General features: G+C 39.0%; 1 protein-coding gene across 1 annotated transcript; it reads left to right on the forward strand.

Annotated features, from left to right (window-relative positions):
- Nucleotides 1-412: 412 nt before the first annotated feature.
- Nucleotides 413-11,339, forward strand: LOC106941274 (uncharacterized). The gene is made up of 12 exons (XM_015024237.1): nt 413-510; nt 601-706; nt 788-954; nt 1,375-1,508; nt 1,595-1,673; nt 2,174-2,343; nt 2,771-2,882; nt 2,998-3,165; nt 3,389-3,579; nt 4,309-4,411; nt 4,496-4,714; nt 5,961-11,339. The coding sequence occupies exons 3-12, from the start codon at nt 801-803 to the stop codon at nt 6,551-6,553; spliced, it is 1,923 nt and encodes a 640-aa protein (XP_014879723.1). The 5' UTR covers nt 413-510; nt 601-706; nt 788-800; the 3' UTR covers nt 6,554-11,339.
- The last annotated feature ends 5,989 nt before the right edge of the window (nt 11,340-17,328 follow it).

The following is a 17,328-nucleotide window of genomic DNA, read 5'->3' on the forward strand; positions in this document are numbered from 1 at the left end:
TTTAATCTTCAATGTTTCCACAGAAGACCAATTATTACAAATTACAAATTCAAGGGTCACAGTGTACGCATTTGTAAAGTAAGAATCAAATAATTTTCAGTTATAGTGTGCATATGTTACTCCAGCATAGACACCAGGAGCACAATTTAAAAATATGTATATGTTTATAAATAACTGTTAAAATAACAATCAAGATATAACAATTTTCTGCTGACACTGTTTGTATTATAGTTAAATTTTTAAATTACAACCCTTTGAAGCTTGCAGTTCATAAATCTTTAACTCACATTCAGACAGGCTGCAGAATTAGACATACTTATTTTATTTTCTGTGAGAAATCAGGCTCTCTGTAAAAACGTAAAATGTGAATTTTACATTAAAGTTCTCCTTTATTTACTGTGTTTCCTGTGTTTTTCCCAGTAATCTACTGCTTTGTGTATTACATTTGGATTGGCCACAACTACTGCTATGCTCATCTTGCTGGCTTCACGGCACTCTTCCTTCTACCAGGTAAAAAAAAATCAGACCAAATAAATCCATATACAGGCAGAGAGTGAAAACTGCATTAATTTAAACTTTTCTTCCCCTGTGTGTTTGCAGGCTGGGGTCCACAGTGGCTCAGTTATCTGTGGTATCTCTCAGATGGAAAAATCCCCAGGAAATCTCTCAGATGGACTCACATATTACACCTGGGAATCTTTAAAAGGTGGGCTGACTTTACAAAGCTGTACATTTATTTCATTTAACCTTATGTCTGATCATTGGCTGCCATGTTTGTCCCCGGCAGGCTGTGGGATTGTATGCGTCTCCCGGATGAGGATGTGTATGGAGAAATCATGCAGCAGGCTGATGTATCTGCGTTACGTCTGTTTGAGGCCTTGGTGGTCACGCTCCCCGAAACGCTGCTCCAGACCTACGTACTGATCTGTACCGACATAGGCGTCCGCTCTCCTGGTGAGCTGAATGTAAAGACCACAGTGTGTGATTAGTGTGTGTGGCTGAATAAAGACAGCAGAATAGCTCACAACGTTTAAATGTAATCAGTTATCCTCAACAAAATTTAAATTTCATAAAATTAATACTTTAAATTGTAAAAACTAAAAGAAAAAGAAAAATAAACAGTAATGTGTGTAATAAGCTGCAACAAAATCTAATCCAGAATGTTCCTTTTGATTGAGCTTCAGAGGGACTTTGGCTACGTTCACTCTGCAGCTTGAAGTGACCCAAATCCGATTTGTTTTTGCCGTGGCCGTTCACACTTCTGAATACATGAAACACTTGTATGTGTTCTCCAGTGTGAACCACAAACGACCTGAAAGAGCCCTGCATGCGCAGTAGAGGGCGCAATAACTCCCTGCTCTTTCCTCCCTGCAGCCTCGGTGTGTTTTGCTGTGTGTTTGCTGTCTCTGGCCTGGGCGCTGGTTCTCTACGCCAGATCCTGCTCGCTCATCAGACCGGGACACCTGCACATGACTCCAGCTGCCATTCTTTGCCGGCTCCTGTGGAGGGTGGGCGTTATTCAGCACATATGCCTGAAACTCACAGCAGTCGTTTCTGTTTCCTGTGTGTAAAGATGCATTCTGTGTTCATTCAGGTTGGCATGTTGGGATCCCGGTTTGCTGTGCTCATGCTCTTCACACGCATCTTCAAGCAGTGGGTCCTGGGAGTCATTGGTGAGCCAAGAGCTTACGCCGCGGTCCCGTTACCTCAGTGTAAGAGGCGGGAAGAGTAACCAAAGAGTAGCAGTACTCCAACCTATTTTAATCAAGTGAAAAAGTAAAAATAAAAAAAAAATACTTGGTAAGGCTCAGGTACTGAGTAACTGATGAAAACACCGATTATGCTTAAAAATTACATCAGATGGACCAAAAATATAAAGTTATGTGAACGTTTTGGTATTTTAAAATACAAAATAAGTAAAATAAATATTTTTGCAATTTCTTTCAATGTAAAACTTATGAAATCTTAACAAAAACTGCAGGCGTGTCTGTGCCTGCTGAATGTTGGACTAAAATAACAACTAAATGACTAAAATCACAGTGGGTAGAAAATCCAGAAAATTTGCTCCAGTAAGAGTAGTACGTTTATCATTTCCTCCATCCTACTTTTAAACGTTTTACTTCATATTTATAATGTGTTTGAAACTGACTTTGGAAGTGTGTGTTTGTGACAGGTGTGCACTGGCTGGGCGCGACTTTCTGGATGGTGTCTCAGCAGACAGACATCATCCGTTCAACTGGTCGATGGAGCATTTTCAACCTCGTCCTGGGAGCCGTTCACGTCTTTCTCTTCCTCAACGTGAAGTACGGTCCATCCAGATACCGCATGGCTGCGTTTTACCTGGTACATCTGTCTGCTAGCTCATCTCTCTGGCATTTGTTTAATAATGGCAGCAAGAAAACCTCTGTTAAAAGAAAGCATTGTCTGCAGTAGATAAACAAGGCAGATGACAACAAGATTGATCTTTGTGGTGCAAATGCAAAGCGCTATATGTGGAGTAAGTCCCTAACATTCCTTCCATGAAATAAGATGGTGGCAGCTTCATGCTGCAGGGATGTGCTTTTAATCAGGGGTAGGAAAGCCAGCAATTTCAAATCAAAGTCACATTTCTGATCTCAACCAGAAAGACATAAGAGAGATGGAGGCAATTAATCTGATGTTAATTAAATCTGAAATCTGCTAAAATGTTAGATAACATTGTAAAATGTACCCACGAGAGACAGTAAGGTCTTATTTTTTCATAAATTTCAACCCCCTCTACAACCAACAGGTCATGTTTTTAGAGAACGCTCTTCTTCTTCTGGCCTCCTCCTGGTTTTTTGCGATGGTGTCCTGGGACACTGTGGGGATCCCGGCTGCAGTCTTCTGCAGCTTCCTCATTGGTAAGGCATGCAGCCCGTTTCTCTATACAGCATACACTGACATTTTAAAACTTTCTGTTTTCCCTGAATGTTTTTATTGAAAGTCTGCTGTCTGATGAGTGCTTTCCCTCTGCAGGTGTGATAGCGTTGGTGCTGTACTACCGTTTCCTGCACCCCAAGTCTTTTGAGATCTTCCAGAGTATTCGCCACAGGGGGATCGGTGGGGCTTGCATGGAGCGTGGATCTACACTCTCACTGGAGGAGAAAGTCGAGCCCAATTTCCATCACCGTACAACATTGTCTGGTCGGTGATCAACTTGTCTGCATATTTATCATTTTTGTAACTGTTTTTGTAATGTGCGTTAAATAAGTATTTTATTTTTTACTTTCTATTTTGACCCGTTTTGTTTGAGTTCCAGATGTGCCACTTTTTAAAATACATTTTACTTAGTTTTTTTTTATTATTATTTTTGTTTATAAAAACAGTATATTGTTTAAACAAAACATAGTTAAAACTTTATTTTCAGGAGGTGGGACCCTCATGGACCTGCCCATCCAATGGGAAGGCTGGAAGCATCACCACTGGCTGCTGATTCGTTTAGCTCTTAAGACAGGAGACGTTTCCAGGATCTGGTCAGCGTACGGAGAAGGCGGACTGGCCGGACTCATGGGTCTCCCCGAAGAAGTTCACTCCCCTGACATGCATCACGTACCCCGGGTTTGTTGCTCTCCTGAACTACTGGTCTATGTTTAATGATTAAATTTAAGGTGCATTCACACCAGGCCCCGTTTAGTTTGTTTTAATCAAACTCTAGTTTGTTTATCTAGAAAGTCCTGGAGTTGTGAATGCACAATCGAACTCTAATAGAGACCAAAATTGCCAAACCCAGGTCTCTGTTTGGTTGAAGTGAACTCTGGTGCGGTTCGAATGCATATGTGGATGCAACCGCTCCAAATGCAGGAAGTGGACTATAGTGCAGGGCATTCTGGGTACTAGAAGAAGAAATGACTTGTGGTCTTTTACCAAAGACAAAAGAGAAGTAAAACAACCTGACTTCATTTTAGTTTACATTTAACGATGAAGGAAGTTATGCTTGGTGTCTCCTTCAGCAGGTTTCATGTTGTTTCCTTCAGTGGTTCTTGGTGTAGCGCCACCTCAGGCAAAGGGTGAAACAGGTTATTAAATTAATTTGGTTTGTTTGACACAATGTAGTGTGACAGCGAACAGCACCAGCTGAAAATGTAACAAATGTTGCAATATTGGGTCCCTAATCCAAGCAGTTGAAAACTCCCTTAATTTTACCTTTATTTTAAGTTACAAAGTTACAAAGTGTGAACTTTATTGCTGTTTGTGTTTGTGGAATGAGGAAAAATGTCCTCTCTTCCAGACAAGATTGGTTTATTTTGAAATAATGTAATGGGGGCTTTTTTAATTCCTATTTGTCAGGTTCCACCTCCTCAGCTGAGAGTTCTTCAAATCTCACACCCAGTTCCTCAACCGGCCCCCCCACCTCCTCCACCACAGGTCGTCCAAACTCCTCAGGCAAGATGTTCTGTCAGAAACCTTGAACTGAAACCCAGTCGGTGTGAAATTGATGAAAGATGAAAACTGTGTGTATCTGTGTTGACTGCAGTCGCCAGCTTTAGCTGTCTTTTCTTTTCTGTACCCCAGGTGAGTGAAGTCGTCCAGCCACCTAAACCAGCTCACAGCAGCGTTGTGGCCCGACCAGTGAGAAAAGCTCCTCCCACAACCATCAAGGACATGAGATTTCCAGAGATCATCCCTTTCCAGGAGGCCATTCCTGAGGAAACCGCAGAGGACGAATTAAGTGCAGCTCCATCAGACGATAAAGGTGGGAAACCAGAAGCACTGTTATAAAGTGTTTGGCCATGTGGGGGCAGTAGAAGCAAGCTGTAATTACTGTTTTGAGACAGTTTGCATATACACCCTTCGCTCTTAAACACGTGTGATTGACGGCGCTAAGACCCGCCTCCTGTTTCTGAGTGGCTGTTTCTAGTTAGCAGTGGGAGAAGGCAGAGGAGCTTGATTGTTTTTCACAGATTATCTGTTTTATTGTCACGACAAGGTGACAGTTTCAACAAATATGTCAAAAATACTTTTTATAAAAGTTACATACTGCAACTTTAAATAAGAAATGCAATTAAAATCACACATCACACAAAATATAATAATTTCAATATTGTGGAAAAACTATATCATCCTGGTGCCAGAGCTGGGTAGTAACAAGTAACATTTGCTCAATTACATTTACTTGAGTAACTTTTTTACTTTTCGGAGTATATTTATTACCCTGTACTTTTAACTTGAGTAATTTTATGATGAATTATCACTACTTTTACTTGAGTAAAACTTATGGATTTTCTACCTACTGAATGAAAAACAAACGTGTTTATATCCAAAAATTCACCAGACACACCTGCAGTTTTTGTAAAGTTTCACTAGTTTTTTTATTAAAAGAAACTGATTTTTTTTAAAGGTTTGGTTGGCTCTAGTGGTCTTTATTTGAAAGTAGTTCGACAGGAAACAGGGTAATGAGAGAGGGGGAAGACATTTGGCAAAGGTCACCAGAATCGAACCTGTGACAGCTGCCACAAGGACTAAGGCCTCAAAATGTGGGCTGTGCTTTGCCCGTGCGCCACCACAGCACTGAAAGAAACTGATTTGATCTGATTTTCTTTTGCCTGGTTTTGTTCTTTTTTGTTATCTATATGAATTATTGTCATTTTCGTCCTTAAAGTACCAAAAAATTTCCCTTAACTTTATATTTTTCTCCATCTGAGGATGTACTTTTTAAATATTAAATGACTGATTAATTTGATCAGTAGACTTTTTACCAAATACTTTTTTACAGCTACTTTTTACTTCTACTTGAGTAAAACTATGTTGAAGAAGTGCTACTTTTATCCAAGTACAAGTTTTGGGTCCTCTGCCCACCTCTGCCTGGCAACAAAACCTTTTCTTGAAACAAAATTTTAATTACCTTCTTTCTATTAAGCATTTTATTATTGTAATTTATGCAATTTTAAGGTGAGTGGAAACACAGCATTGGACATTAACTGTTTTCTCTAAATCTGAAGGTGATGAGGACTTCCAGAGCGCTGCCTACGGCTCACTGTCTCTGTCATCTCCTCAACATGGCGGAAGCCTGCGCCACATCGACAGCAACGCCGCGTCTCTCACAGAGGCGTCCTCCTCCGTGGCGTCTCTGGACATCAAGACGCCCGGCTGGTCCCCTGAGCGCCGCTCTCCTCTCCTGTTGGCCTCCCCAGAGAAGAAGGAGGGAACCCCAGCAGAATCCAACACTACTCTATATTTCAGTGCAGATGCTCCGTCGCCGTCCAGCGGCAGCTACCTGGGCTGGGGCTCAGAGCTGTCGCCTATTTCCTCCTACAGAAGACCCTATCGGATCAGAGAAGCCCGCTTTGTCACGTCCACTCCTCGACTGGAGGCTGCAGGTGGAGCTGAAAGCCCCGGCCCGGCGCCGGTTGTCATCATTCCTGCCACTCCCGGCACAACACCGGGTACCACTCCAGGAGGAACACCTGGAGCCACCACACCTGCAGCTTCCACTCCTGGTTCTGCCATGCCTGGTACTCCACTCACACCAGTCATCTCCCACGCTCGCAAACAGATGGTGCAGTTTGTGGACTTTAGAGAGAATTTAGTGTAAAGTAAAGGAAAAGCTAACATTTCCAGTTCAGCTGTTCAATATATAAAAGCATTCTTGTATTAACTAACTTGTTGGAGAGTTATGAAATCTTTTTAAGCAGTCATAGAGTTCATCTATAAATTATTTATCTTTTTGAGCAGACAGATTATATTACAGAAAATAAGAATGTAAACTCATGGCTCTTTCAATATCTGGACTGCATACAGATTTTTAAGAGTTAACCCTTAAAGGTGACCTATTTTGCTTCCTTGCCCATAGACCAATCTTGGTTAGGATAGGTCTGTGGGCATTTTCTTTGCACAAAATAATTATTAGATGATGACATTTACTCTGTTCTTTTCAGAATGAGCTGTTTTAGGCTTCATGTCACTTTAAATCCAAATAAGCTGCTGGCCGCGCCCCAAATTCAACGTTTACACTCACACATGACAATGGCTGAAAACAGATACATAATTATACAACCGTACATCCTTGAAAAGCATTAGAAGAGCCTTCTGTACAGCCAACAAGAACGTATCAAGTGGTTTGTAGATGGTAAATCATCAACTTCCAGCAGCCATTGTACAGCATACAGCAGTGAAACCAGCTGACCAAACAAGCTTCAGTCCCACTTTGGTTGCTAGGTAACAGGCAGGGCTCGTCTGGGGTTGCTAGGTAACAGCGCAGTGCCCACCTAATGTCACTTAACATTCAGGAGGTTTTTGAAGCGGCTCATTTTCCAGACACCATAAAACTTTAGCTTGTTTCCAAAAAACAGCTGGGTGTTTTTTTTAAACGTTTGGCTGTTTTTAGAAGCAGTAGAAACACAAATGACGTACAAAAACCTGCAAATATGACATTTGGATAAGAGGTCCAACTAACGTTGCAGAGTTATGAGATGTTTTTAGGTCATCATAGAGTTCATCCATGAATTATTTATTCTGTCTGCTCTTTTGTGCAGACAGATTATGTTACATGAACTAGGAATGTAAAGTGATGGCATTTCAAATATCTGAGCATTACACAGGCTTGTGACAGTTACCACTTGACACGTTATTTGTTTGTTCGTGGTCCGCTGGTATGGGATCATGTTATCGGTTTCAAGGTTTGAAAAGTGTGAACGTCTTCACGTGAAACATTATATAGAATATGAGGTGAAATTACTATTATTAAAGGATCTCAGTAACTCATATATTATAAAGATTCATTGTACAGGTAGGGATTAAAATCGATTACTTTTGTTAATCTTGATGAAATGGATTAGAGTTAATGATGAGCCAAACGTCTTCAAAGTTTCATAAGTCTGAATATTAGACAAGACTAATAAAAAAAATGACCTTTAATATAACATTATAAGCCTACAGAAAGTGTTGATGTCTACCACACTTTTTCCTTCCACTCAACATTCCATTCATATGATTGGATTCGGATCTCCAGATACTTTCAAGGAAATGGCTTTCACACTGTGAATAATATCAATGACTGAAAAAACTGCATGGTTTCTGTATTAAAATACTTTTTAAATTATCCTTGGTAATTTTTAAGTTTTATTAACAGCTTTATTTTGAGTTTCGGTTAGCTGTTAGCAATATTTATCGCTTAATGCAATACTTCCAGGCAATATGCGAGTTTCACCTTGCTGCATTAAATTGTGCATCAACAATTGCTGCCTTCAAACGGACTAATTAAAACTGATAATAACCCAAATAATTAGTAGAGATATCCACATTGTCTTCATTTGGATTTTAATTTAAAACATATATTTTAATGTGTGAGATAATGTTGAAAACCTTGTTGATTGATCTGTTCATGTTTTTTTTCCACTCTTTGGCAAACTAACAAAAAACGGATAATGTGCATATTTTCCATACACGATTTAAAATACTCTCCCTGTTGTTGATCACAGACATCGCTGCGGCCAGTGTGTGTTAGATTATTAATTAATCATTATCAATATGCAACACAAGTCTTCTCATTTGTTTTTACTTTGCTCCAGCCTTTCTCAGGTTCTTACAATAGTCCTGATCAATATTTCATGATTTCTGAAGGTTTTTCTGCAGATTGTTTTTGTTGCTTGTTAAGCTGCTGACCTCTGAATCATTCAGGCATGAAACAGAGTTTTGAGCAAAGATATTTTGCCTCATAGTTGATGGCAGTTTGTCGCAAAAAACAAACTGTTTTTGCTCATTTCTTAAGCTGAATCTATGAACAAATACCAGAGCTTAATATTGTAGTACCAAAAATGTGATGTCCAAGAAACTGCTAGCTGAAAACCAGTGGTTTGTAACTCCAGCTAGTAAAGAAATTTTGATTTATTGAACTACTGGTGGTCCCCAAACTTGCAGCTTGTGACTAGCAAAATGGCAGCGTAAGAAATTCACCATCCTACACTGTTAAAATACAGACGTTTCATTTAGTCTCAGGTGGTTGCTATTTGGTCATGTGACGGTGATAAACGCAGCACAGGATTGTTTCCAGGCAATGGAAAAGCAATGTCAGCGTTTTGGTTGTTTTCTTACAGTGTGAAAAAGGAAGGGAAGGATAAAATATCATGTTATTGGTCATAGCAGCACTGTTAACATCGGATTTCAATATCTGTCCAAAGTTTCATGTTGGTGCCTTCCTACTTGTGAACGCTTCATAATCCTGATCAGCTGATCTGCACAAGAACAGAACAGAGGATTAAACAGCTGCTAGGGCATAATTTATTAAAACTGTGGAGATTTTAAGAGTCCCTCGGTGTTATCAAACTGATTTAGAAATAAGTTTTGTTGTTTAAATTTAAAATAATGACTTACTTAAACATCTTGAGGAGTGATTTCAAAATAAGGTGCAGGAAAATAAGTTTGCGTATGTAGTTCTGATTCTAATCCAGCATCTTACCGTTACTGCTCTGCAAAAACACAAAATCTTACCAAATTGTTTTGGTTTAGTTCCTAGTGCAAATGTCTTAGCTCACTAAGACAAAATCAACAAGTAACTCTTTAGCTTCAAATATGAGCTTGTTTAAAGTTAATAATTCCTTACTATTGATTTTTAAAAAGTACTAGATCCACTGGCAGATTGGAAAAAACTCGTATTTTTTTTTTTGCCAATATTAAGGAATTATTTGCTTAAAACAAACTCCTCCATCTGGCTGCAAAGTTAGTTTAGTCTAATTTCAAGTCTACTAAGATATTTGAGTTACAAACTCGACTAAAAATGGTAGAAATTGGTGCGTTTGCAGTGTGAGGTGTTGGGTTTCTGTTTCTTTTTATCATCCTGCTGTATTTTCAAAACTAAACTGCGGCGTTTCAGGCACGGTGATCATGATGGCTGCTGGTTTCTTTTTTTTTTTTTACAGAAGTAGCACTTACTGACTTGGTGGAAATGCAGATAATTATAGTTTAATAAGTTCTTGAACCAGTTAGGCACTGGCACCAGTTTGGTGAGATGAGGCCTAAAAGAGACAGCATCAACTGCCAATACAATACATTTATTTTATCTTGTCGTAGATACTGTTTTTATCTCTTCTAATACTTTTAGCATAAATGTGCTTCTCCATGATCTCTCTGGTAATTTAGTTTAATTTCTGAAGCGATCTCACCCTCATCTTATATTAGGAAACCACAGATATGGACCACTTAATATTTCAAAGCCTTCAACTATTTCAAAGCAAAATAAAATTTAAAAAATCAAGATGGACTGTCACCTGATATTTGTTTATTATTACTTATATTTCATTTATTTCTAAACTTTGACTCATTTCCTTATTAAAAAATAAATAACTAGATGGTTTTCATTCCAAGCTAACAGTCTGCTGGAAGGAAATGACTACAAAATTAAAATGAATGACCAATTTTCACTATGTTTACTCAAGACTAAGGTCAGAAAACCAGATACTAAGACAAGGAAGGAAAAGGTAGGGAAAGACAACAAAACAAAGCCAGAATGCCATGGAAGTAAAAGAAAAAGCAAAATAAACATAACTTAAGAAACAATGAAAAAAACGGATTAAATTAGATTAAAAAGTGAATATGTAGAAAAGGTTCAATCAAAAAAATGTTAAATGGTTGAACTGATGTTTTATTCTTGTCTTCCATTATGTCTGTTGTGTTGAGTTTTCATAGCGCTGTGATATTATAGCAAATATCTTAATACATCAGTGCTTTTGAACCTGTGAAATAAATGTGTGGTATATTTCATAGGCAGGTAAGCTGCTCTTGTGTGAAGTAATGAAAACAGAAGAAGACATTATAAAAGAAAGAGCTAAAGCTGACATGCTTAGAGCCGCTCCATTACTAAGAAACAAATCCATTCACAGCATCATCACTGCATGGTTCTCAAAGAAGCATATAGGAAGAAAGGACAGTACTTTGAAAAGACATGCACAGTATTGTAGCTAACATTAATTTGTATGTGTATGCAACAGCAATAAGGCAGCTTATGCAATGGATATCTCACAGGCTACTGAGGAAAATGCTTTACACCAGAAACGCTTCGCCTTGTAGAAATACAGTCAGCTGCCACACTTGCCTGCTTTCCTTTCTGTACTTAGAAAATAAGAATGTTTGTTGTAAAATATTTTCATTGGATTTTTATGTTTTCAATTTAAAAGTGAAGGTTTATGTTGGATGTTTGTGTAAAAAGCAGATTTGTGTGAAGTGTATCACTGATGCAAAAACTTGTGTTTTCTTCTTTTTTTTTTTTTTTTACAAACAAGCATCACCTTATTTGTGCAAGGCTTTACACAGGACCTATGTGGTAGAAGTGACCCATAAAGTGTGTTAGTGATGTGACAAAAATAAAGACATTTATCATGACACAAGCAAAGATTTGTTTTATTTCTTTCATTGATTCATTTATTCTCTCGGGTCTTGGTGCACCAAAGGACCCGAATAAAATCCCAGCATTATTACCTTGAGAAATAATGAGCTTTGGTTAAATATAAAACAGGGTTTAGTGCAGAAAATCATCAAATGTTTCCAGGTCACCCAAATGGATCAGATACAGAGCAGATTCACCGTCCAGCTGAGCTCCACTCAGCTCATCTTAGGGGAGACACCAAGTGAAGATTGTAGAGCGAGTTCTGCTTTATTTTCTCCTCATTCTGCTTCCTCTCCAATGTGTTTCCTGCCTTCATCAGTTTTTCTTGTGACTGTCGTCAGTCTTAAATGTTGTCGTAATGTCAGCCTGTAGTCGTGTACGAGAGCAGATAAAACAGAGAAAAGACAAAGTCCCTTTGTCCATAACAGAGTGTTCCTTATGAATTTATTGTAACATTTCTTGTTTATAAAATCACAAGATTCATAGTTTCTTTTACAAAGGACATTTTAGTTACATTTATGTTTTTCACATTGTGGCATCAGGGCTTTTTATCTATTTTTTATATTAGTGCGTGTCCTTAACTTGAACTTTGTTAGCATATTAGCTCCACTTTACACTAAACTAAGTTTTAGCCACATAAAACAGATGTTTTTTTTTATTAGCAGATGAATATATAATCACGTCTCTAATTAGTCAAATCTCAGACTGTTACTCGTCGGTTCGTCTTGTTACTCCAGGCCACTGCTCCTCATCCCTTCTCCCTGGTTTCCTCTTGGTCTCTTCATGTCTCTGGTTTGGGTTTATTTTTGTTCCTTGCTCTTTGTTTTTCTTTAAGTTAGATTTTTTAATTAAATCTACAACAGAAGTTTTTTGTCTCCTGCCTGCTGCATTTAGGTACAAACCACACACATCAGGACCAGGACCGGCCCAAGGCATAAGCAAACTAAGCAGCAACTTTGGGCCCCAAGGCCACTAAGGGACCCCCTCAATGGAGCTGATTTTTTGTTGTTATAATTTCTATGTTATAATATCAAAAACACACAATTTCACCATCCATTCTTCCATCTTCTTCCGCTTAATCCGGGGTCGGGTCATGGGGGCAGCAGCTTCAGAAGGGAGGCCCAGACTTCCCTCTACCCAGCCACTTCTTCCAGCTTAATTAAGCAGTTCCCAGGCCAGCCGAGAGACATAGTCCCTCTAGGGTGTCCTGGGTCTTCCCCAGGGCCTCCTCCTGGTTGGACGTGCCCAGAGCACCTCACCAGGGAGCCGTCATCTGCATACAGAGAAACTTTAACATCTCATCATTCTATAGAAACTTGAAAAAAGTTCTTGTTCCATTGATAGTTTATTTCAGTAATAACCAAACATTTCCCCTTATTAACAGGGCCGTGCAGAGTAGGGGTTGCACCAATTAGTCGACTAGTCGATTCTTTTCTCTGCAATGACTTTTTTCTGGGCTAGTCGACTAGTCGCAATCACATGACTAAACAGATTTTTCCAAGGAAATGAAAGAAGGTGGAGTTCGTCAGAAAGCTCAAATTGTATAAAAATGTAAATAATTTAACAAAGACAAACTGTAAAAAATTACAGCATAGGCTCCCGTAATAGGGGCGTTGTTCAGCGCAGTGGTTAACATACAGAAACTTTAGCCCGTCAGGAGTCCGACTCCCGTCCTCCATTCGCTGGGCCCAGGCCTCTCTCCGCTCTCTCTGCCCCCTTACAGTCAGACTGCTGTGAAATAAACTAGTGCCGAAAAATTCCTTTAAAAAAAACTACCGGAGTAATGTGCGACAACGCGTCATGATGCTTGTTTATCCCTCAACTACCCCAACTGATCAGCGTCACCCTGCGTATTGAAGCTTTTAACCTGGCAGCTTTACGCTCTTATAAAGATGTGGTTTGACTACATCTGGAAACCAAGTCCAAGCTTCATCCTGAGGATCTGATAGAGGCGATCTTGGCCGCCGTCTGCATGTCGGTTCAGAGAGCCGCTGCTGAGTCAGCAGAGATAATGCTGCGCAACGGGCGGAGGAGCAGCAGGAGGTTTCGTTAAATTCAACTGTAACCAAACGGGATCCGTTCATAATAAGTTTGGTTTGTGATGTTCCAAAAGCACCATTGTGGTCAGTGTGATAATTTGACTTATATACGAGTAGCTATCCAGAGATCATCAGCATCAGCCGGTGTTTGGGAAAAAAAATAAAAAAAAGTCAGACCCGACTTTGTGCAACGAACTTTTCTCCGCTGCTGTTTATTGCTCTTTTAATACTGGTGTCAATATTTGCCGTGAAAATAGCTGATAAAGCCTCCAAGTAGTTGTGAAGGGTTTTTGCGCTTACGTCACTATGACGTCAACGCAACTAGTCGACATTGACTCGACTATTATCACGATGTAGTCGACCTTAAAAAATATTTAGATGACAACACAACTGGACAACAATCGATGGAAATGAAATGTGTGTCACAAAATGAGCCCGGAGGGACGAAGGCTGCTAAGTTGCTAGCTGGTGGTAAGTTGGCTCATTCATTATCTACCTTTAATTATCTACATTTCAGTAAAGAGTGAGGACCTGCGGGAAAGCTTGTCCAAATTGCTCTTGAGTGAAACCACATCATCAGTGCATGGTAGGGCTCTTGTAAACGAATATTTTAGTAGTCGAGTAATCTACCGATTATTCCTACGATTAATCGGGTAATCGGATAAAAAAAGATAAAGTAAAGTATTGGTAAATCTAACAAAACAGCAGTATTACTATCACATATCAATATCACTCCAATTTTTCACATTTGAGCTTCCCTAACAATAACTTTTCTATAGCTTAGAAAATTAACCTAACAGCTCACTTTCTAAATTGACCTGAAGAAAAGTTATACAACAATCTGGAATTATATTCAATGTAAGAGGTAGGCTCACAAATAGCCTGTCTATTTGTGAGTAGGCCGTTATAAAAATGTCTATACTCCAGTTTTCTGTTGATGTGCTCATCTTCAGTCAGTTTAAAAACAATATTCTACTGATCAGATTATGATGATTGAACCATGAATCTGATTTAACCTAAATTTTGGGCCTATTCAAAATGTTTATTTTGTCTAATATTTAAACGTGTTTAACGTTAACTAGCATTAAAACTAGCATAATTAAGCTAATAATTCTAAGACTCACCACCTCCATACACCACAATTCAATAATTTCTAGGAGCCTCTGAGTATCTGGAGGGTCCCTGAATGCTTGGATAGCTCTTGAATGTTTGAAGGGACCCTAACTGTCTGCAGGGCCTTTTCCAGCAGCTACTGAGTTTCCTTTTTCTTTCTCCAAAGGTCTTTGCACGGCCTTGAGTCAGTGTGCAGCCGTGTGCATCTGAGCAGATAAAACAGAGAAAAGACAAACAGTCTTTTTGTCCATAACAGAGCGTTCCTCATGAATTTCTTGTAACATGTCTTGTCTGTAAAATCACAAGATTCATAGTTTCTTTTACGAAGGACATTTAGTTCCATTAGTCTTTTTGTTTTTCACAATGCAGCATCCGGATTTTTTTATGTTATTATATTCATGTTTGTTCTTAACTTGATCTTTGTTAGCATATTAGCTCCACTTAATACCAAATTAACTTTTAAGTAAAATTTTCTTGCACTTGCAGTGGATGGCCAGTAGTTGGCAGTTGGCAAACACAAGGAAATGGCTTTTAGATAGCTGTCCACGGCCTGTTATGCATGAAATGGGTTACATATATAATGCATTGTCTGAGGTACTAACAGGGCGGCGTTTCTCAGTCGTTAAATATATTTGGAGCCTCAGTTGTACAGTAGTTTGTGAGATCAAGATCCAACCTGTGAGACACGGAGTGAACTTAGTTCCTGGGAGTTTTTGTCATACCAAATATGTAAGTTCAGGAAGCTGAACGTGTTCCATATTTACTCTCATATCAGATTACAGTTGTTTTTCATTGCTTTGACCTGCTGAAAGGATCTGGGATCAGTTTCCATCATCTCAGTTGAAGAAAACCTCCTACAGATGTATGAACATCTGGACGTTTCACCCTTTCGGAAGACATTTAACGCAGATGTGTTAAATGTGGTCCAAACCACTGTTTGTGCCAACCAAACAGAAATGACCTGGGGCCTCATGTATGAAAGAATGCGCAGTTTTCACACTAAAACTTGACGTATAGACAAATTTAGAAACTGCGGCACACAACAAAATTCAGATGTATAAAGCCGTGTGCACGCACGTTGCTGTGCATCTTTCCCCTATAAATCCTAATTTGCTGGAAATAGCACATAGCTGCTGGACTTCCCTGTACCCACCCATGAATAAAAATGCGAATTAGTATAAATACCCAGAAGTCTGCCACCATGTGACGCAACGACCATGGCAACGTCCTTATTTGTAGCAGTATATGTATTATTATAATAATTAGATATTTTATTTAAAAAGGTGCATTCAGGGCTCATAAGGTCGCCTCAGAAAAAATGAAATAATACAGAAAAAAAATCAAACTAAAAAAGAGATTCCTGCAAATGGCTGTTTGAATAACAGCCGGGATTTAAAGACAGACAGCGTGTCAGAAAGTCCTTTGAGTGGGGAATGCGGAGGTTTATTCATGTGTGTAAGTTATACATTTACAGAATAAAGACACTTTATGTCCATAAGGCGCATTCACAAAGCAGACTGATTGACTGAAGGATGACTCCAGCTGGAACGGTACCGGTACCGCACGGCTCCTTCTTTAAGTTTTGCTCAGAGCTCTAGGATGATCAGTCTGGATTCATCTAAATGCTAATAAACCGTCAACAACATTTCCCATTAGATCAATATGATCAGTCGCTCCCTCTGAATCCTTCCATTGGCGATGTTTTCCACCAGAGCCAAAGCGCTCCAGTTACGTGGCTCACCTTTGCGCAGCCACTATGAGTGATGATACACACTTTCATGACCTTAAAAATAATCAAATCTGTTTGGAGTTCATCTGCTGATCCAACCCTGTTTTCTTTTTTCAGTCAGAATTAAATTACCTCATAGATGCATTCCAGGTGCTTTGGCGCACAGATCAATGCGTTACATCTTTGTGAAACAAAACCTGAGGAACATTATTTACATTCTAATGAGGTTTTCACATCCTTTTATTTTTGTTTTCTTTATTTTGTGTGCATGTCAGCTTATTCACGGAGTATAGGTGTGGTTCAGATTCATTGTGTTAAACTATTAAAACCATGAAAAAAATATCAGATTTGATGCTTTTTGGTCAAAAATAACTGAGTGTAGTCAGATTCACTGTGTGCTTTATATATTGATATTGTTCATAGGAAAGGTTTGCGTATATTTATGCAAACTTTGACGCAAAGTACATTTTATATATGCCATCTTGTGTGTAAAATAGGGTGCTGTTTTGTGCGTAGGCATGCCTTATACATGAGGCCCCTGTTCTTTCTCACCACTGAAAGCTGCATCCATCAGTATGAATACACTGAAGCAGCTGTTTCACTTCCCAAAAATCTACAATCGGACGGCAGGCCTTAAAGGAGATCAAGACACGACACTTTTTCTCTTGAAGGCTGTGTTTCTAACTTTCTTATTCTCTGATTTTAGTTTGGTTTACGTTTACAGTATTTTCATTCACAGTGAATTCAGTGTGATCCAGTTAAAATCTGGACCACAGCGTTTCTGATTCTGTATCCATTTCATTTCAAGAACAATTTGATAAAACCTGTGTAGACAGATTTTGGATTTAGCCAACTTCAACAAGCCTGAAGCTAATATGAAAGCTAGCCCAGAGGATAACGTTTTTTTTTTTTTTTTTTAAACCATCAACTTGAAAACAAGGACGAGTCGCTCTTTCTTCAAATAATCAGTTTCATTTCATCAAGATTGCAATTAAGTTTCTCCTTGAGAAAACTCTGCAAGCTTGTGCTCTGCAAATGCAGAACATTTACCAATTATAGTTCCTCTGTATACAGATGACAGTGCAGATCGGTGTCTGTCCTGTGATTGG

This window comes from Poecilia latipinna, unplaced genomic scaffold, assembly GCF_001443285.1.
Source record: "Poecilia latipinna isolate Pla-1442-1.1 unplaced genomic scaffold, P_latipinna-1.0 Scaffold3581, whole genome shotgun sequence".
Taxonomy (NCBI): domain Eukaryota; kingdom Metazoa; phylum Chordata; class Actinopteri; order Cyprinodontiformes; family Poeciliidae; genus Poecilia; species Poecilia latipinna.